General features: G+C 37.4%; 3 protein-coding genes across 4 annotated transcripts; all 3 read left to right on the top strand.

The window, feature by feature from the left end:
* Positions 1-6,134: 6,134 nt before the first annotated feature.
* On the top strand, positions 6,135-8,366 carry LOC106327770 (phosphoglycerate kinase, cytosolic). The gene is made up of 5 exons (XM_013766018.1): positions 6,135-6,235; positions 6,353-6,571; positions 7,034-7,690; positions 7,755-7,913; positions 8,005-8,366. The coding sequence occupies exons 2-5, from the start codon at positions 6,377-6,379 to the stop codon at positions 8,197-8,199; spliced, it is 1,206 nt and encodes a 401-aa protein (XP_013621472.1). The 5' UTR covers positions 6,135-6,235; positions 6,353-6,376; the 3' UTR covers positions 8,200-8,366.
* Positions 8,367-9,227: 861 nt separating this feature from the next.
* On the top strand, positions 9,228-12,126 carry LOC106327725 (pentatricopeptide repeat-containing protein At1g79540). The gene has a single exon (XM_013765959.1). It carries the CDS (start codon positions 9,463-9,465, stop codon positions 11,791-11,793), a length of 2,331 nt encoding a protein of 776 aa, XP_013621413.1. The 5' UTR covers positions 9,228-9,462; the 3' UTR covers positions 11,794-12,126.
* Positions 12,127-12,624: 498 nt separating this feature from the next.
* Positions 12,625-15,738, top strand: LOC106324681 (glyceraldehyde-3-phosphate dehydrogenase GAPCP1, chloroplastic-like). 2 transcript variants are annotated; one of them, XM_013762641.1, is made up of 15 exons: positions 12,626-12,728; positions 12,798-12,904; positions 13,127-13,206; positions 13,312-13,376; positions 13,456-13,494; positions 13,588-13,688; positions 13,884-13,996; positions 14,097-14,196; positions 14,278-14,424; positions 14,506-14,566; positions 14,653-14,750; positions 14,841-14,983; positions 15,078-15,161; positions 15,246-15,335; positions 15,433-15,738. In XM_013762641.1, exons 2-15 carry the CDS (start codon positions 12,821-12,823, stop codon positions 15,485-15,487), a joined length of 1,260 nt encoding a protein of 419 aa, XP_013618095.1. In that variant the 5' UTR covers positions 12,626-12,728; positions 12,798-12,820; the 3' UTR covers positions 15,488-15,738. The 2 variants fall into 2 exon arrangements, with proteins under 2 accessions (XP_013618094.1, XP_013618095.1); XM_013762640.1 differs by having other exon boundaries at positions 12,625-12,904.
* Positions 15,739-19,903: the final 4,165 nt, after the last annotated feature.

Raw genomic sequence — 19,903 nt, 5'->3', positions numbered from 1 at the left:
TATCAGTTTATACAATGTACTCAACACAAGCAAGCTAATCGGCCAAGCAAAGAACAATCATACTTGATTTCAATTTCAATTTCAATACCATTCTAACATGAGATTCTAAGTGCAATTGCAATCAATCAATGTGATTAGGTTTAGGTATGAATACAACAAGGCCACACGGCCACAAATATGATTATGTCTAGAATAGTTTAACCTATTTCACAGTTTCAGATTTCAATTTTAAACAATATAAACTAGATCATTAGGGTTTTAGATTAAGCATGCCAATCAATTCAGATTCCAAGATTCAAGTTTAAACAATCATAATCATAGTTCTAGGTGATAAATCAATCAAAAAAAGTTTCAAATTCCAAACAATTAAAATCGATTTTTCAAATTAAGGTTTTGGGAATTCGATTTGATCTTAGATCAAGGGAGTTTAATTATGAGATTCAAAAACCTTCAAGGTTCTGATTTTAATTGATCAATGGATCAAATCTCGATTTTAGGGTTTGGATCGAACAGATAGAGCTTCGATTTACTCATAGGGTATTGATCTATTATCCTATGGCTTTCATATTTTTAGAGACTATATTTTAGGGTTTCAATCTTTACAAAACAACCAGATTCGATTCATGTTTTCAGATTTCGAATTACCTTTAGGGTTTTGAAGATTGTAGAACCGGACCACCAAGAGAACCTCGAGCTGGACGATCGGACGCGAGCTGGAACAAGCTGGAACGCGAGCTGGAACGGAACGCGTCTGATCGGGAACGCGAGTTGTAGCTATCCGGGATGCAAGCTGAGAACAGATGGAGCTGAGGCTGAGTTCGTCTAGTATCAGGAACGCCTTAGGGTTGGGGCTGATCGGATGAACACGAGCTGGAACGCTTGCAAGAACAGATTAGGGTTCGTCGGGTTCGGATTAGGGTTCCAAAGCAAATCGGCGCGCACTGTATCGGTGCGTGAGGGCGCGTCAGTGATCAGATCGACAAACGGTTTGCACTTACTGATTCGTCTCGGCAAGAGCTTCGATTTGATATCTTGATCGTTTTTTGGTTCCTTACGGTTTGGGAGAACGACCTTTTTGAAGTTCCGTGTCAGATTCCTCTTCGTTTAGGGTTTTTAGAGATTTTGGTTTTAGGCTCAGGGTGTTAGAGGCTATCGTGCTGATAACGTGTTGTAAAACGAAGGTTTGAGAACTGAATGTTTTCTATCTATCATTAATGAATAAGTGTTCCCTTATATAGGAGATTACAAGATAAGTAAAAAGGAAAGTATCCAAAACCTAAACCCACTAGAATTAGGAAAAGTACTAATACATAATAATGGAAAGATAACAATTACAAGGAAAAGAAAAGATGGTTTCATTTTCTCCAAGCCGCATCTCTCTCTCAGTCGTGGCCGACTCTCTCTAGATGTACGGACCGGTTATGGATCAGGTCGGTTATAGACATCTACTATTTGATTTATAACGATTGAGAACTTTTGAATTGAGTTTTCAATGAATTTCAGATACCCATACTTAAATATTTAATATTTAAATGAGAATTTTTGGATTGTGTTTTCTATGACTAAATGTGTGACTGAAAGACACAACTGGCATTAATATTTTCGCTAAAAATTAATTACGCTGGCTTCAGCTGATGAGTTCACCAGTCAGGTGAAAAAGAAAATAATTTTTATTTCATTCTTTTACTCTGATTACTATTTAAGTGGAGGTAAAAATACCTTATTTCTCTCTCATGTATTTTTAAGAGGAATCAGTTACGCTAGTTACTATTCTCTTTTTACTCTATAGTTTTTACTCTAAATTACTCTACTTTAATTACCCTCATTTACTCCTGTGTTTGCCAATCACACTCTAAGATGTCCGTCCATATTTAATATTTTACTAGGTAATAATTTGCGCTTTACGCGGAATCTGATTATTAGTTCCATTATTTTTTAATAAAAAGATATTAATCTGTTTAATCTGGATATCGGTTCGGTTTTATGTTGTTTTTTGGTTTTTAATCTCCTAAAATATAACTATCATTTTAAATCAATATTTATTTGGTTTGTTCGGTTAAAATGTTTAAAGTTTTTGCTTTTTTTTTATGTGATAATCAAAAATTACTATTATTTATTTGTTTTCATGTTATGAATCTTAGATAGTCGTGATGTCGAACCAATAGTTTCATATTATAGTTTCTAAACGGATAATAGTTAAAAAAGGAAAAGAAAATTATTAAGACAAATCATTTTACTAAAATTTGGTAGATAGTGAAAGAAGCATTAAGAAAAAGAATATTTTAAATTCCAAAAAATTAGATATTTCAGTTGTGGTAAATACTTAGTTATAAGGTGTTCACGTCAATGTGAACATGTATGTGTATGTAAAAGTATATAAAGATGGTTGATAAATATATAAAGATATTGTTAATTAATATTAAATGACATTTTTTTTCAAAATAATACATGAAAAATAAAATTCTTAAAATGAAATTATTTTAAAAAAAATATTGTAAAATTTAAATAACCTATAATATATAACTTATATACAATTTTATATATATATATATATAACAGATCAAATTGGATATACGTTCTTATAAATATTGATATTTGTGATTTGTTTTTTTTTACGGATAGTGGATTTTAGTATTTGATTTGCTTCGTAGAGTAACAGATATCCGGATGTTTCGGTTCGAATCAAAACGAATAACGTAAAAAAAACCATGCATGTGAGTTTTATATTAAAAAAACGTAACGTACATAGTGTGAACATATTTATGTAGAGTTTGACTGAAAAGCTCTCTACATGTGACATGTGTCCATTTTAGTATGAACGCATTTATTACAATGCTTCTACACGTGACATGTGTCCAGCTTAGTGTGAATGTGTTTATTACAATGTTTCTCCTTTAATATATAAGGGATGTTTACTAGATCTTAATCTGTGCAACTGCACATGTGCATGTTTTACAGTATATACAAACTTTAGAAAACGAAAAATTTAACGATTCCATCTTAACTACTTTTGTTTATTCTTTAAACTATGTATTTCATCATTATGCCACGTAAAAGGGACATCCGTAAAATGTTGTGAGCCATAAACATTGTATTAAGAATTTTAAGGTGAGCGGTAAAATCGATGGCATTTCAAATTATTTGATCAGTTGAATAATCAATATAACAATGACCGGTTTGATAGTCCATAAAAAATTAAGGTTTGTATGTTGGGTAATTTTGTTTCTAGTATTGTATATTTGGTTTTTTATGAAACATCTATATGTGGTTTATACATAACTCTAGTGAATTTATATTGTTAGAGTTTGTATGAAATGGTATTCTTATGATCAGTTATGGTTTTGGGTGTGTATGACTTGGTTTGATCTCTAATCTCACGTTTACATTTTATATGTATGTCATATTTCTTGTTTGATTAGCATAGGACCAACACAAAAACATGTCTAAAGATATTACAAAATTACAGGCCCATTCGTGTATGTTTGTTTTTTATATAGACTCATTCGTATAGTATATGTAGATTTAGAAAGTTAATTATAAAATATTAAATTAATACATTGCTATCAATGTTTCCAAACAACTTTTTATTCTATTTTTTACTAGTATCCATGTTTCCAAACATATCTAAATGGTACTTCTACTTTAATAAAATAGATGTCATATTTCTTGTTTGATTAGCATTGGACTAACACAAAAACATGTCTAAAGATATTACAAAATTACAGGCACATTCGTGTATGTATTTTTTTTTTTTTTGACAGCAAAGCATTTATAGACTCATGTTGACTCTGTAAACCAAATCGGTAACTCCGCATCCATGTGAACGACAAAGGACGGTTGTTTCCTAGCACTGCGTGCTAAGCTATCCGCCGGAAGGTTCGCCGTCCGAGGTACATGGACGATGTCTGAATTGAGGAAACTTCCTTTGAGAAGCTTGATGTCTTCCAGATAGCTTTCAAATGCTGGCCTATTCGTATGTATGTTTGTTTTTTATATAGACCTATTCGTATAGTATATGTAGATTTAAGAAGTTAATTATAAAATATTAAATTAATACATTGCTATCAATGTTTCCAAACAACTTTTTATTCTTTTTTTACTACTATTCATGTTTCCAAACATATCTGAATGGGCAATTCTCTCAAATAGATTTTTAAAAAACATTTGTCACAAAAATAGACCCCAAAAACTAAAATGACCAAAATAGCATTCTTTATTTTGAAAATTTTAAAATTTGAAATTCTATCCCTAAAACTCTACTTCTCAACTCTAAACCCTAAATCTTAAATCATAAACCTTAAACTCCACCCCTTAGCTCTAAACTCTAATGTCTAGATTAATTAACCTTATAAGTGTATATTTATTTATTTTGATAAAACATTTAAGTCTATTTTGGTAATTTTTATTTTTAAGGTCTATATTTGTGACATAAACTTTTTTAGGTCCATCCTAAGGAATTTCTCTATCTAAATAATACTTTTAGTTTAATAAGATAAATCTTCTACTCTATTGAGAGACTAGATTTTGATCTGCGCCTGGAAAGCGCATGTTTTTTGGATTATACTATAATACAATATATCAAAAAATATAATTTTTAACAGTTATATAATCTACGAATTAGTTTATTTGAGATTTTATATGTACACTTTTACGTAAGTTTCTTTTAGGCATGAGAATTATATCCGGATCAAAAAAACAAACCGAATCAACCCAAAAATATAAGTTTAGTTCAGGTCCAGGAAAGATACCCTATTGGGTTTTTTTGGACCCGCATGTCTTTGTTTGAGTCCGGGTCCTACCCTAGAACCGATCATAAATATATTGTGTTTATTAGGTATATTTGGATATTTCGAATATGTTTCCGGTATTATGGATATTTTTTAAAACAATTTTGGTTTATGATTATAGTTTTTTATTTCAGGTAAATTTTCAAATTAAAAAAAAATTGGGTATTTTTCAATTCATCGTGTCAGATTTTGAATAAGATTTTGCAATTTTAGGTATTTGAATTTTTTGGGTATTTGTTTGGAGTTTCGACTATTTTTCAGATTTTTTAGATATTTTGATATTTTTTAGGATCCTAATTACCCGAACATATGTGGACCCATTACGTCCACATTAGGTCCAACAACCTTTTGATATAGATTTTTAACGTTATTGTACAAAAACATGGTTGATAAAATATTTTTCTGAGTAAAGGTATCATAAGGAATAATATTAGGATCTGTTAAAAATATTTAAAATATTGTATGGTTAGAATGATTAATGGTATTACCAAAAAAAAATAGTTATAAATGACTCCAACAACTTTTTTATATTAGATTTTTTAAGACTATTTCTCTTTTAATAGTATTGATTAGTTTTTAAGTGAAAAGTATATAAAAGTATAATATCTAAACCAATAATTTTCAAAATCGTGAATAATCAATACTGATATCGTGAAGTCGGGTTAACTTTAACAGAACCAATGAATTTGTACATTTTTGTGAAGGTAACATGAATATTCAAAAAACTCTTTTTTAAATATGAAAATATCTATCAAACTATATGGTTGAAAGTTTATTATATGGTATGAGATTTTAGTGGGAAAGTTTATATATAATATGATTACTTTATTATAAAGGAAAGAGGAAATTAGAATGTACATATATATGTCGTGTAACTTCTCTTGCTTTAAATCATATATTATATGATAAAAGTGATAGTATAAAACATTAGTTTCAATGCTTTTACAATAAAAAATAAAAATGGTAAATATAGTAATAGTAGTGATTAGGATTTAGAAGTGAGATTTGAATAAATAAAAAAATTGAATAAATTATTGTTAGAGAAATATATGGTAACATATTGTTAGTATAAATTTAAGGTAAGACTAAAAAATAATGAGAAAAATGAAAGATCCAGACAAATTTGATAGGTAGATTTTTTTAAGATTTCTTCTTTTAATAGAATTGATAATCGAGGTGTATCTGGGCCAATTAAAATATATTAACCGTTAAAATATTTCGGCCCAACCTGCGAAAATTAAAATACTATTTCTTTTATGACACGGAAACGGCCGTGAAACACAAGGAGAGAGAGAGAGTGGCAAAGTCGTAATATAACCATTGCCTTGGGGTGTTCTCCACGCTGCTTTTACGCTTTTATATATACGACGTGTCTTCCTCCTGTATTTTTATATCTCAGCCACCTCATCTCTGTGTAGCTTGGATTGTCTCTCCTTACATCCACTCATGTGAGTATATTCCCTAGTTTATGCCTTCAGATTCTCATCGAATCGAGTGCGATTAAGTTCTAGATCTGTTTGATTTCTCCGTCAATCTCATATTCCCCGGTTGTTGTTGTTTTACAGTGTTTTCTTTTTTGCTCATCTACTATGGCGACGAAGAGAAGCGTTGGAACACTGAAGGAAGCGGATCTGAAGGGAAAGAGCGTGTTCGTGAGGGTTGATCTCAACGTTCCTTTGGATGATAACTCTAACATCACCGATGACACTAGGATTCGCGCCGCTGTTCCCACCATCAAGTACTTGATGGGTAACGGATCTAGGGTTGTTCTCTGCAGTCACTTGGTATGTCCTCTCGTTTTTTTTTTTATCTCATCTGGTTTATTAGCTCCTTTGATTTTATTACTGAACCTCGTTATCTGGTCGGGTGCCTTGTCTGAATCATTTGTATAAGTTTGGTCGCTCTCCTTGAAACATTGATAATCAGTTATGCACATGTCTTTGCTGTCTTATATGATAAGTTATGTCTTGGCTGAACCGTTTATATAAGTTCGGTCGCTCTTCTTGCAATTGAGTTCGTGTTCGTTATTTGGTCGGCTAGACGGCTACATATGCAGATGACTTCACTTTCTTACATGATAGTTTATGCCTTTTGTGAACCATTTGTATGAGTTTGGTTGCTCATGGAACATTGATAATCAGTTTCATGAGCGACCAAACTCATGAAAATGGAATTATTGAACATCTTGATTTCAATTTTTTTTGTAGTAACTATTGGATGTTTCTGATCTCAATTATATGTTTCAGGGCCGCCCAAAAGGTGTTACCCCTAAATTCAGCTTGAAGCCTCTTGTGCCGAGATTGTCTGAGCTTCTTGGTGTTGAGGTTGTGATGGCAAATGACTCTATTGGTGAGGAAGTTCAGAAACTGGTTGCAGGACTACCTGAAGGTGGTGTTCTTCTCTTGGAGAACGTGAGGTTCTACAAGGAAGAAGAGAAAAACGACCCTGAATTCGCAAAGAAGCTTGCTGCCCTTGCCGACGTCTACGTCAACGATGCTTTCGGAACTGCTCACAGAGCTCATGCTTCCACCGAGGGAGTTGCCAAATACTTGAAGCCTTCAGTGGCTGGTTTCCTCATGCAGAAGGAGCTTGATTACCTTGTCGGAGCTGTGGCAAACCCCAAGAAGCCTTTTGCTGCCATTGTCGGAGGCTCAAAGGTTTCAACAAAGATTGGTGTCATTGAGTCGCTCTTGTCCACCGTTGACATCCTCTTGCTCGGTGGAGGTATGATTTTCACTTTCTACAAGGCGCAAGGACATTCGGTTGGATCTTCCCTTGTGGAAGAGGACAAGCTTGACTTGGCCAAGTCACTCATGGAGAAGGCAGAAGCCAAAGGTGTTTCTCTGTTGCTACCAACCGATGTGGTTATTGCTGACAAGTTCGCTCCCGATGCTAACAGCAAGGTAACGGACATAAAAACATTTCAGTGTTTGTTTTAAAGCTGACACAGTTGTGAACTCTTTGCAGATAGTGCCAGCCACGGCAATCCCGGATGGCTGGATGGGACTCGATGTTGGTCCTGACTCCATCAAGACATTCAGCGAGGCTCTGGACACGACCCAGACCATCATCTGGAATGGTCCCATGGGTGTTTTTGAATTCGAAAAGTTTGCAGCTGGAACTGAGGTAAGCGAATGTTAACATGTTTGTCCAACTGAAACTTTTACCGCAACTTAATCTTACACCAACCTGATCTTTTGTCATGTTCCACAACCAGGCCGTAGCAAAGCAGCTAGCGGAGCTGAGCGGAAAGGGAGTAACCACAATCATAGGAGGAGGTGACTCTGTGGCTGCCGTGGAGAAGGTTGGTTTGGCTGACAAGATGAGTCACATCTCTACCGGAGGGGGTGCAAGTTTGGAGCTTCTAGAGGGAAAGCCACTTCCAGGAGTCCTAGCTCTTGACGACGCGTGAATTTCATCTCTCTTGTGATATATGACATGTATTACAAGTCTTATGGTTTTCTTATGACCAGATAAGCAAAGCCCTTGTACTTGTCCACTTGAGATTTTCTGTGTACGGCTCTTTTTGGAGTTTTTTGTTTGGAGCCTTTTTAATAAAAGAGAGAGATTAAACTCTGATTAGTAATAAACAGATTCTTTCAAATTTACTCTAATCTCTTGTTTAGAGCATCTTTTCACCCTTATCTAATTTCAAAATAGAGTTTTTAGCAATGTTTTAAAAAAAAATCGATTAATACGATTCAAATCAGTTAAAATTCTTCTCAATCAATTTAAATTTATCTAAATCAGCTAAAATTGCTGACAAAAAAAAATCAGCTAAAATTTGTTTAAATATGTTTAGTCAGTCAATAATGTGTAAATTTATAATTTTGTAATTCTTTTGTATATCTAATTTTCCAATTTATCAAAACAATTTTATAATTAAATACAAAATTAAAATATCTAATACGAAAGTCAAATATATAAAAATAACACATAATTACCATAATTGTTGTCTAATCGCTAATTTCTACAAAATGTCTAGTTATTAACAGGACCGGTTCTGGGCAAAGTCTAATGAAATAATCGCCTTAGACTCCCAAACTTTTTGAAAAATTTTATATGTAATTAGACCCTCAAATTAAAAAAAAAAAAAAAAATTTGGGCCCCCAAATTTTTTAAATCTTTACTAAATGGTCTAGGACTCCCAAATTCTGAAGGCCGACCCTGGTTATTACTCACTAACGATTTTTAGAACATTGGTTTTTATCCATTTTGTTCCCTATTTTATATAGAGTACAAGTGAGATTATCTTTAAAAAATTACTATGCTGGGATTATTTAAAGTGAAAATTCCATTATGAAATTACTCTTTTTTTGTCAACATGAAATTATATTATCTTAAAGAAAAAAACTAGAGAAATACTCGTTCGTTCTGATATAAAGCATGCCGTTTAATTGTAGTACTAAAAGCCAAATTGGTTTCACTAATTCTCACATACCGGTTTACGTACAAACCGGCTGGTATCATCCCAGAGATTGCTCCGATGGCAGAGAACCCTTGACGATCAAAAGAAAGCCGTCTTCCCTCCTCAGACTCCGTCTCTCCCCCCATCCTTTCTCTCTCCAACATCTCGAAATCTCTTCACTCATTTCTCCGTCGCGTCTAATCCCCGCGAACCCGTTAGAGTGTTTCTGCATCTAATGAACTCCCAAACAATGAGATTTGATCTAATATGAGATCACAAATGTTCCTTCGATCAGTCATTCAGTTCTATTCAAAGCGTCCCTACACTTCCAGCACCACCGAATTCAACATCTCTAGCGAAGTCATCACCATCTTATCCAAGACGAAACCCATAGAGCCAGCTTTGGAGCCGCTCGTCCCCTTCCTATCTCACAAAACCATCACATCGGTGATCAAAGATCATCTCAATCCGCAATTAGGTTTCCGTTTCTTCATATGGGCTTCGAGGAGAGAGCGTCTAAGGAGCAAAGAGTCTTTCTCTCTGCTCATCGATATGTTATCTAAAGAGAACGGATGCGATCTGTACTGGCAAACACTGGAGGAGCTTAAATCAAGCGGCGTCTCCGTCGATTCGTACTGCTTCCTCGTCCTGATCTCGGCTTATGCGAATATGGGTTCGGCGGAGAAGGCGGTGGAGTCCTTTGGGAGGATGAAGGAGTTCGATTGCAGACCCGATGTGTTCACGTACAACGCGGTGTTGCGAGTCATGATGAGGAAAGAAGTCTTCTTTATGCTTGCTTTCGCTGTCTACAACGAGATGCTGAAGTGTAACTGCGCCCCGAATCGGTATACCTTTGGTGTTTTGATGGATGGGTTGTATAAGAAAGGGAGAATGAACGATGCACAGAAGATGTTCGACGATATGACGGCGAGAGGGATTCTTCCTGATAGAGTTACTTATACGATTCTTATCTCGGGTTTGTGTCAGAGAGGGAGTGTTGAAGACGCACGGAAGCTGTTCCACGAGATGAAAGAGGCTGGTGAGGCTCCTGATTCTGTTGCGTGCAATGCTTTGCTTGATGGGTTTTGTAAGTTAGGTAGAATGGTTGAGGCGTTTGAGCTGTTGCGGATGTTTGAGAAAGATGGTTTTGTGCTTGGTCTCCGAGGTTGCAGTAGTTTGATCGATGGATTGTTTAGAGGTGGGAGATACGATGAGGGGTTTGAGTTGTATGAGATTATGCTTAAGAAGAATATCAAGCCTGATGTTGTTTTGTGCACGATACTGATTCAAAGGTTATCCAAAGCAGGGAAGATTGAGGATGCGTTGAAGCTGTTAAGCAGCATGCCGAGTCAAGGTATTCCCCCAGATACTTACTGCTACAATGCTGTTATAAAGGCTCTATGTGAGCAGGGGCTTTTGGAAGAGGCTCGGTCTCTTCATCTCCAGATGTCGGAAACGGAATCCTTCCCTGATGAGTTCACGCACACGATCTTGATTTGTAGTATGTGCAGGAATGGGCTAGTTAGGAAAGCTGAAGAAATTTTCAAGGAGATTGAGAAGAGAGGCTGTTCTCCATCGGTTGCTACTTTTAACGCTTTGATCGATGGACTATGCAAGTCCGGTGAGCTCAAGGAAGCTAGGCTTTTGCTGCATAAAATGGAAGTAGGGAGACCTGCTTCCTTGTTTCTACGGCTTTCGCATAGTGGAAACCGGAGTTTCGACACCATGGTTGAGTCCGGTTCGATTCTCAAGGCGTACAAGGACCTTGCGCATCTTGCTGATGCTGGGAACTCGCCTGACATTGTAACTTACAACGTTCTGATAAACGGGTTCTGCAAAGCGGGAAACATTGACGGTGCTCTCAAGCTTCTCAATGTGCTTCAGCTAAAGGGTTTATCCCCTGACAGCGTCACTTACAACACTCTCATCAACGGACTACACAGAGTTGGCAGAGAAGAAGAAGCTTTTAAACTCTTTTACGCGAAAGATGACTTCAGACACAGTCCAGCCGTTTACAAATCGCTCATGACATGGTCATGTCGGAAAAGAAAGATCACGGTGGCTGTTAGTCTATGGATGAAATACTTAAAGAAGATATCTTGTCTTGACGATGAAACAGCTAATGAGATTGAACAGTGTTTCAAGGCAGGGGAAACCGAGAGAGCTTTAAGACGGCTAATCGAATTGGATACCAGAAGAGAAGAGTTCAGTTTCGAACCTTACACCATATGGCTGATAGGGTTATGCCAAGCAGGGAGGTTTCAGGAGGCCTTAATGGTGTTTTCGGTTTTAAGGGAGAAGAAGATCCTCGTCACGCCTCCGAGCTGTGTCAAACTGATTCATGGACTCTGCAAAAGAGAACAACTTGATGCAGCGGTTGATGTGTTCGCGTACACTCTGGATAACAACTTCAAGCTGATGCCTAGAGTGTGCAACTACCTCCTAAGCTCTCTCCTGCAAACCAGAGACAGAATTGAGATTGTTTCTCAACTTACAAACAGAATGGAACTTGCAGGGTATGATGTTGACTCAATGCTTCGATTTAGGCTTTTGAAACGTCTTAGACATAGAAAAAGCGGGGTCATGATAGGTACTTAGGTAATGAAATGATATACATAAAGGGTTATTTTACATCAGGGTTTTGTGGAGAAGAGAAATGAGTTTTGATTCAGTCTGTCTTTAGCTTGACATTCCATTAGAGTAGACGAATCTCTGGAACTAGAAGCTGAAGGGAAAAATGACAAAGACCAAGTGTGAAGTGTAGGGGCAGGTTATAAGGGGAAAAATGGTGATACGTAAATGCTTTGTATGCATTATTATTCATAGAGTTGTTCTTGGAAGTTTTCATTGTTGTACACTGATTTGCTTTGTAATGTTGTTTAAATCTCTTTTTGAAATAAAACACTAAACATGTCAGAATCGGTGTGTTTATACACAGCTTGTCTGCAGAGTAGTTCAGTTTCATGAAGTATGAGACAAAAGCCATTATTAATCAATGATTAATTGGTTTGTTCAAATCAAATCACAAAAGAGATATTATCTAGTTATGAATTTTTGTTTGCTCTTTGATTCTTAATTGTGTCTCGGACTACAAGCTTGGACTATGAACCAGATTGATGATAAATGGTGTTGAATTGATGTATAATTTGTATATACATGCATATGTAGCTTGGTCCATTTATGTTTCAGTTTGGTGAAAAGTTTCCTGAAGCTGACACATACGAGCTAGAGAGGGCCTTTTTGAAACCCCGGCCCAGATCCGTCTGACGTGGCATCACACCAAAAGAAATTCAAGTATTGGAGGCTGAGGCCCAAGCGTAGGATCTAATACACGTGTTCTTATATGAGACTGCCAAATCACAACCGTTGATTATGGCATTAAATTAATATATGTGTCTTTATAGGTGGGCCGTACCAGATTCGCAACCCATCAAAATCAACAGAGTGTCGTCGTCTCTGCAACAGTAGACAGTGTCGTAGGCGCATAAACAACTCCGTTGCGGAGAATTTGGAATCATATTTATATATTTGTGGTTTGGCTCTACACCTACTACTCCCATAAGCCACCGAAAGTGTTCTTAGGGTTTTTTTCTTTTGACCAGCCGAGAGATCTCTTTCATTTTCAATGGCCTCCTCTTCTCTCCTCAGATCCGCCGCCGCCTCTGTCACTACCCCTCGTGCTGACCTTTTCTCGTATGACCATTCTAAGGTCAGAGACTACGTTTTGCCTCTTACTGATTCATATATTTAGCTGCGTTTCGGATTCTTCCTCGTGTTTCTGTTCGATTTGTCTTTACGGGGCCTTTGGTTTATTTATGTTCTGAGTTTCTCAGTGTAATGATGACGTCACTCCTGTTTTGGTCTTTGTTTCTTGCCTTCTCATGTCGTGTTTATTCCTTTTTTTTTTATTTTTTTATTTTCAAATACTCAGGTTTCCGCAAGCCTTGGATTCAGTCGCAGCTTCACATCGTCAAGATTTTCTGGTGTTGCTGGGCCATCTTTGTCTCTACAGTTCCGTGACAAAACTATCCCAACTCTTTTAATTTTTGTAAAATGCAAATTTTCATTTCTTAAGAGTTTTTTTTTTTTTTCTTTTTTATATCATCGAATGTACAGAAAATGCAATGCAAGATTGCAACCCATCAAGGCCACGGCTACGCAAGCTCCACCTGCAGTTCAAAGTAAGAATGATATTACTTTAGTAGATGTGTTTTGTTGATTTATGCTTATTGGTGAATCTGATCTGATTGGTTTGAGTAGGGTCAAGTAGCACTGGAAAGACTAATGTTGGGATCAACGGTATGTGCTTTTCATTAGTTATGAATATAATTTTTGGTGGCCTCAATTGTTTCATTTCTTACAGAAGCTCCTTATTTTATATGAGCTCCACAGGTTTTGGTCGGATTGGAAGGTTGGTCCTCCGCATTGCAACATCCAGGGATGATATTGACGTTGTGGCAGTCAATGATCCATTCATTGATGCCAAGTACATGGTAAGGGTGTCTTCTATTTTATCAGGCTACATTTTTAAACACTCTTTCTGCTCTGTTCTTAACAGGAGTTTGCTTTCTTTCTTTCTTTCTTGCTTGATTGAAACTGGCATAGAAAACCTTGGAAGATGATGCATCATATGTTTTTGTCTTCTTTTCCTATGAACATATGTTTGGCTTTGGAACCTTGATTCACAGGCTTACATGTTGAAGTACGATTCTACTCATGGGAATTTCAAGGGAACCATCAATGTCATTGATGAATCTACCTTGGAGATCAATGGGAAGAAGATCAATGTTGTCAGCAAGAGGTATCCTTTCAAAGCGACATGTTGTCTTCTGCAGATCAGACAACACACACTATCTCAGTTTAGAAATTAGAACATGACATCTTTTTTAACGATTTCTCAGAGATCCAACTGAGATCCCTTGGGCTGATCTTGGAGCTGACTATGTTGTTGAGTCTTCAGGTGTATTCACCACCCTGTCAAAGGCTGCATCCCATCTGAAGGTGCACTTTCATACTCATATTCAAATAACCTTGTTTTGAAATTTCATATGGTTGCTTGATAGTATTTCATTGGTTTTGCAGGGTGGTGCAAAGAAAGTAATCATTTCTGCCCCTTCAGCTGATGCACCCATGTTTGTTGTTGGGGTTAATGAGAAGACATACCAACCAAACATGGATATAGTCTCCAACGCAAGTTGTACCACCAATTGTCTTGCACCTCTTGCTAAGGTTGGTAATGTTGCACAATGATTGCTTCCCTCAATTGCCAAGAGCTTCGTTTAAGTTCAGCTTAACTGTATTTTTTGGCAGGTTGTGCATGAGGAATTTGGTATTCTTGAAGGCTTGATGACAACTGTCCACGCAACCACTGGTCTATATCTCTTGGCTCTCCTGCTGTAAATCACTGTACATTACTTACCTGATAACACTAACCTATGTGTTTTGGTTGTCTTTCAGCTACTCAGAAAACTGTTGATGGGCCATCAATGAAGGACTGGAGAGGAGGCCGGGGAGCTAGTCAAAACATCATTCCTAGCTCTACCGGTGCTGCAAAGGTACTCACACAACAAAATCACATGGGTAGCTAGCTACAACCATGTAATTATCCTAATCATATTTGAACCGTGGTTTTGTGGTTGAAATAGGCTGTAGGTAAAGTTCTGCCAGAACTGAACGGGAAACTTACTGGAATGGCATTCCGTGTACCAACACCAAACGTTTCCGTTGTGGATTTAACTTGTCGACTTGAGAAGGGTGCATCTTACGAAGATGTTAAAGCCGCCATTAAGTATGTTTCCAGTACTCTCAACCTCATCACAGTATTATTGTTTCATGAGTTTAATTTACAACTAGTAGTAACCTCTTATTATTTGATGTAACAGGTTTGCTTCAGAAGGGCCTCTAAAAGGCATTCTCGGGTATACTGATGAAGATGTAGTCTCCAATGACTTCGTGGGTGATTCAAGGTTGGTCTTCCTTCTTTTCTTCAGAGCTATCTGAATCTTGATTTGTGGTTGACTAATGTAGTGATGTTGATTTTGTAATAACAGGTCAAGTATCTTTGACGCCAATGCCGGGATTGGATTGAACAAGTCCTTTGTGAAACTTGTCTCTTGGTACGACAACGAATGGGGTTACAGGTACACTTCTCGTTTCTCATCTCATATATTCTCAATTAGATATATCCATCAACAGTTCCCAAACACTCACTGTTCTTCTCCCATTTTTACTTTACAGCAACCGAGTGCTTGACCTTATAGAGCACATGGCTATGGTAGCTGCCAGCCGCTAAGCAAGCTGCACATGCACACACACGGGTCCTTGCATAAGCTTTGAGACTTTCTACTTCTTTTGTAATCTTCTACAAGGCGGTTTGGATTTGTTTGGTTCTATTAGGTGCTAGATCTTTTGAAGGGTTTGATTTGGTTATTACGAGCATTCCTTCTTTTTTCTTTTGTTCTGTTTCAGTATCTGCAACCACGAAAAAACATAGATTTGGTGTATCAGACTACTGTCATTTATCAATAAGCAACAATTCTTTGCGAGCTTCTTTAATGGAATCGTTTAGCTTTGCACTTGCTTATGGGTATAAGATCACTGTTGTTTAAAAACATATATGAACTAAAATTGAAATAGATTAATTCGTGCAACCAGGCGCCTACACTATCGTTTATCTTCTGAGATCCTCCTTACTTGATTCGTTAATGTTTATCTGGAAAAAGGCAATGAATCCAATGTTACGGGATGTTAGAATATAGAGATCCTCAGCTAAATGTTATTAACGTGTATATCGAATGTGTGTATAAAGGCCAATTAATTTTGAATGCAATAGATAATAGTCCCCATAATACGGCCCATTTGAGTCAGGTTTCAAAATATTGGTGGCCCATGTTGGTATTGTGACCTGCGAGACGCTCTTTTAGGACTTGTTGTAACCTAGTATGGTCGCTATATAAGCCGCATTTTCCAACGATTCTCAGACATCAATCAAGAGCGCCTCTCCTTTTTTTACTGACGTCCTATGTCCTTTTTGTTTAGCTACGTAACAGTTTAGAGTTTAAGACTAGAGTTTAAGATTTCCCGTACACAAGGCGTGCGATGTTTGAGATTGTCCGTACCATCTGAGATTTCTCGTTGATGAGTTGTATCCTCTAGGTTCTGAGGCTTTTGGATCTATTTCTCTATGTGTATTCCTCTTTAAATGATTAGGCGGTGATGATGAAAAAAGATTACCATCAAACTTTGAGAGATCACAGCTCGTTGATGCATACTTCTTTATTTAGTCTGAGCCTTGTTTCGTGTTTATGATTTCCTCGTTGCGTCTTTAAACGAAAGGCAATAAATTAGAGTCTCTGGTACACTTCTTATACAATAGTGTATTAAGAGCTGTTTATTGCCGAAATTGAGTTTGGCTGATATTCTGGTACGTGTTCTAGTTTACATAGTTCATGTGCATTCAAAAGGCCTAACATACATATGGTTCCTCAACCGATTAGTAACAAATAATACTGTGTTTAGTTTTTTTTGTTAGCTCATTAAAGGCAACAATTTAGAGTCTCTGATTCACTTCTTGATAGTGGATAAAGCGCTGTACGTTGCCGACATTGATCTTGGTTCAAAGATTTTTTTATTGGCTTCAATTTTATTTTGGCCAATACGATCAATGTCCCAATATGTTATCAAATTTTATTAAGTGTTTCAGTTTGGAACATTACTGGATTGTATTGCTAGTCTAACCGCTATATGACTGGGTTGTATCGAGTCTCCTGATCAAATGCTTTGAATTTATAACCGGCTACACCTCAATTGTGTGAGATTTGGTCAAAAACTTACACCAAAACTATAATAATTACTCGTTTAAAAGTTTAGGAGAGAGAAATTATACACTTAATTTGAAATTTAATGTAGAACAGAATAAATGAAGGATAATTTGGACTAATTGCCAGGACTTGGGCCGCGCACAAGACTTGGTGATTCCAAGACTACGGAAGATGCGAAAAAAACATTTCCCGATGTTTTATTTTTAATGGAAACGAAGCAGATGCGAGATGCGTTGGTTAATCTACAGACATGGCTAGGCTACGATAGGGTTTTAACTGTAAATCCTATTGGGTACAGCGGCGGTTTAGCGTTGATCTACAAACGTGGCTAGGCTATGATAGGGTTTTAACTGTAAATCCTATTGGGTACAGCGGCGGTTTAGCGTTGATCTACAAACGTGGCTAGGCTATGATAGGGTTTTAACTGTAAATCCTATTGGGTACAGCGGCGGTTTAGCGTTGATCTACAGACATGGCTAGGCTATGATAGGGTTTTGACTGTAAATCCTATTGGGTACAGCGGCGGCTTAGCGTTGATGTGGATTATTTTTTCAACAATATTGGAGCATAGTTGGGGATCAGGCAACTGAGGAAGTTCGTGAATTCTTTGCATCAGGTATATTCCCGGTGGAATGGAACTATACTCACCTATGCTTACTTCCCAAGATTGAGGACCCGGTTATGATGTCAGACTTAAGACCCATAAGTTTTTTGTTCTCTATTAGATCATTTCAAATATTTTGGTCATTCGATTGAAGCCTTTCTTAGCAGAGATTATCTCTCCGACTCAATCAGCTTTCGTAGAAGAAAGATTTATCACTGATAATATATTGATTGCCCATGAAATCATTCATGCGTTGAGAACTGATAGATGCATCTCGAAGGAGTTTATGGCTATTAAGTCGGACATGTCGAAGGCTTATGATCAAGTAGAGTGGGGTTATTTGCAAGCTCTGCTAGTGGCGCTGGGTTTTGATAACACATGGGTGGAAAGAGTGATGTTCTGCGTTTCTACCGTGCGCTTCTCAGCTCTCATCAATGACCAACCTTTTGGTAGCATTCAACCGAAAAGGGGAATCAGGCAGGGTGACCCTTTATCACCCCTTCATTTTTGTTTTATGTATCGAAGGTCTTATTCATCTTATTGGTAGAGCTGTTCAGAGGGGATTGCATTAGGGTATTCAGTTCTCACATTCACCACTTGTTATTTGCTGATGACAGCCTCATGATTTTTAAAGCTTCAGCGGATCAGGCAGTGGAGCTTGTCAAGATTCTGAGGATTTATGAAAAAGCCACAGGTCAGCAAGTTAATGTGGAAAAATCAGCTATTACTTTTGGAGCGAAAGTTGAAGAGAGCACAAAGATTCTGATTAAAGACATCACAGGTATTTCAAAAGAAGGGGGTTCAGGATCATATTTAGGCTTACCGGAATGCTTCAGTGGATCCAAAACTGAAATGTTAGCCTACATTTATGATAGTCTCAAGAATCGTCTGTCTGGCTGGTTTGCGAAGCTGTTATCAATGGGGGGGGAGAAAGGAGGTCTTGTTAGAGGCGGTAGCTATGACAATGCCGGTCTACGCAATGTCATGCTTCAAATTTACCAAGAAATCCTATTAAAACCTTACCAAAGCCATTGCTGACTTCTGGTGGAATTCCTTAGAACACAAAAGGAAAATTCACTGGTTAAGTTGGACAAAACTATGCTTGGCAAAAGAACAAGGAGGTCTTGGTTTTAAGGATATTCAGAGCTTCAATCAAGCCCTTTTGACGAAATAGGCGTGGATGATCTTATCCTCACCTGAATCTATTTTGCTAAATTGTTCAAAAGTAGGTATTTCGATCAATTGGACTTCCTATCAGCAAAGAATGGTTCAAGACCCTCGTTTGCATGGAGAAGCATACAGTTTGGGAAAGAGCTTTTGAGTCAAGGCCTGAGGAAACACTTGGGATATGGGAGCTCAGTATTTGTATGGACAGATGCGTGGATTGGTGGGATCGAAAGGAGAAGACCCCTTATGAAGAACATCTTTGTAGATCTGCTTCGGAGAGTATGAGACCTTATTGATCACCAAAAAAGATGCTGGAAGATGGAGAAACTTGAAGACATCTTCTATCCGGAAGATATTCAAAGCATCTTATCAATGAAGATTGGTTTTGGTCACGAAAATTATTGGGTATGGCTTCATAACCGGAATGGCAGCTACTCAGTCAAATCTGGTTACTGGTTCATCAACAATTATATCAGTAGAATGGAAGTTCAAGAAGCAGAAGCTAGACCTTCTTTGAATATCCTCAAAACAGATGTGTGGAAGATTCAAACAGCTCCGAAAATTAAAAACTTTTTTGGCGTGCTTTGAGCGATGCTCTTCCTGCAGGAGAACTTCTGGTGAGAAGAGGAATCAAAATGGATCCTGTATGTCAAACCTGTGGCTTTCAAGATGAATCGATCAACCACATTGTTTTTGGCTGCTCCATTGCAAGACAGGTTTGGGCCCTGTTGGGATCAAAAACAGTTACGACGAAGTTAGCCTTCAAATCCCCGAAGAAGAAAAACGTAGAAAACTTCTTCGACAAATATTTTTTCGAAATAGATTCTTCTTTACGAAAAGCTTTGCGGAAGAAACGCGAATCATCGGACAAGAGCTCGAGAAGGATCGATACGCAGCGACCAAACACGTGCTCCGCTCGGTCGCTACGTAGCGACCGAGTTCGAGCCAAAGCTCAGTCATTACGTAGCGACCAAACGTCCATTCCGCTCGGTCGCTACGTAGCGACCGGGTTCGAGCCGGAGCTCGGTCGCTACGTAGCGACTGAGCTCGAACCAAAGTTTGGTCGCTACGTAGCGACCGAGCTCTTCCGAAACGTCGATACGACATCAGTCCATGC

Source organism: Brassica oleracea, chromosome C2 (assembly GCF_000695525.1).
Source record: "Brassica oleracea var. oleracea cultivar TO1000 chromosome C2, BOL, whole genome shotgun sequence".
Classification (NCBI taxonomy): domain Eukaryota; kingdom Viridiplantae; phylum Streptophyta; class Magnoliopsida; order Brassicales; family Brassicaceae; genus Brassica; species Brassica oleracea.
The sequence above is the reverse complement of the archived record's forward strand: the minus strand, read 5'-3'. Positions and strand labels throughout refer to the sequence as shown.

What these genes read in the sequence shown, in the direction of transcription:
- LOC106327770 (XM_013766018.1), top strand. Translation starts at nt 6,377, where the DNA reads ATGGCGACGAAGAGAAGCGTTGGAACACTGAAGGAAGCGGATCTGAAG. An exon ending in TTGTTCTCTGCAGTCACTTG is followed by an intron (nt 6,572 to 7,033) that starts GTATGTCCTCTC and finishes TATATGTTTCAG; the next exon opens with GGCCGCCCAAAAGGTGTTAC. An exon ending in AGTTTGCAGCTGGAACTGAG is followed by an intron (nt 7,914 to 8,004) that starts GTAAGCGAATGT and finishes TTCCACAACCAG; the next exon opens with GCCGTAGCAAAGCAGCTAGC.
- LOC106324681 (XM_013762640.1), top strand. Translation starts at nt 12,821, where the DNA reads ATGGCCTCCTCTTCTCTCCTCAGATCCGCCGCCGCCTCTGTCACTACC. An exon ending in GATGTTAAAGCCGCCATTAA is followed by an intron (nt 14,984 to 15,077) that starts GTATGTTTCCAG and finishes TTGATGTAACAG; the next exon opens with GTTTGCTTCAGAAGGGCCTC. An exon ending in GACTTCGTGGGTGATTCAAG is followed by an intron (nt 15,162 to 15,245) that starts GTTGGTCTTCCT and finishes TTGTAATAACAG; the next exon opens with GTCAAGTATCTTTGACGCCA.
- LOC106327725 (XM_013765959.1), top strand. Translation starts at nt 9,463, where the DNA reads ATGAGATCACAAATGTTCCTTCGATCAGTCATTCAGTTCTATTCAAAG.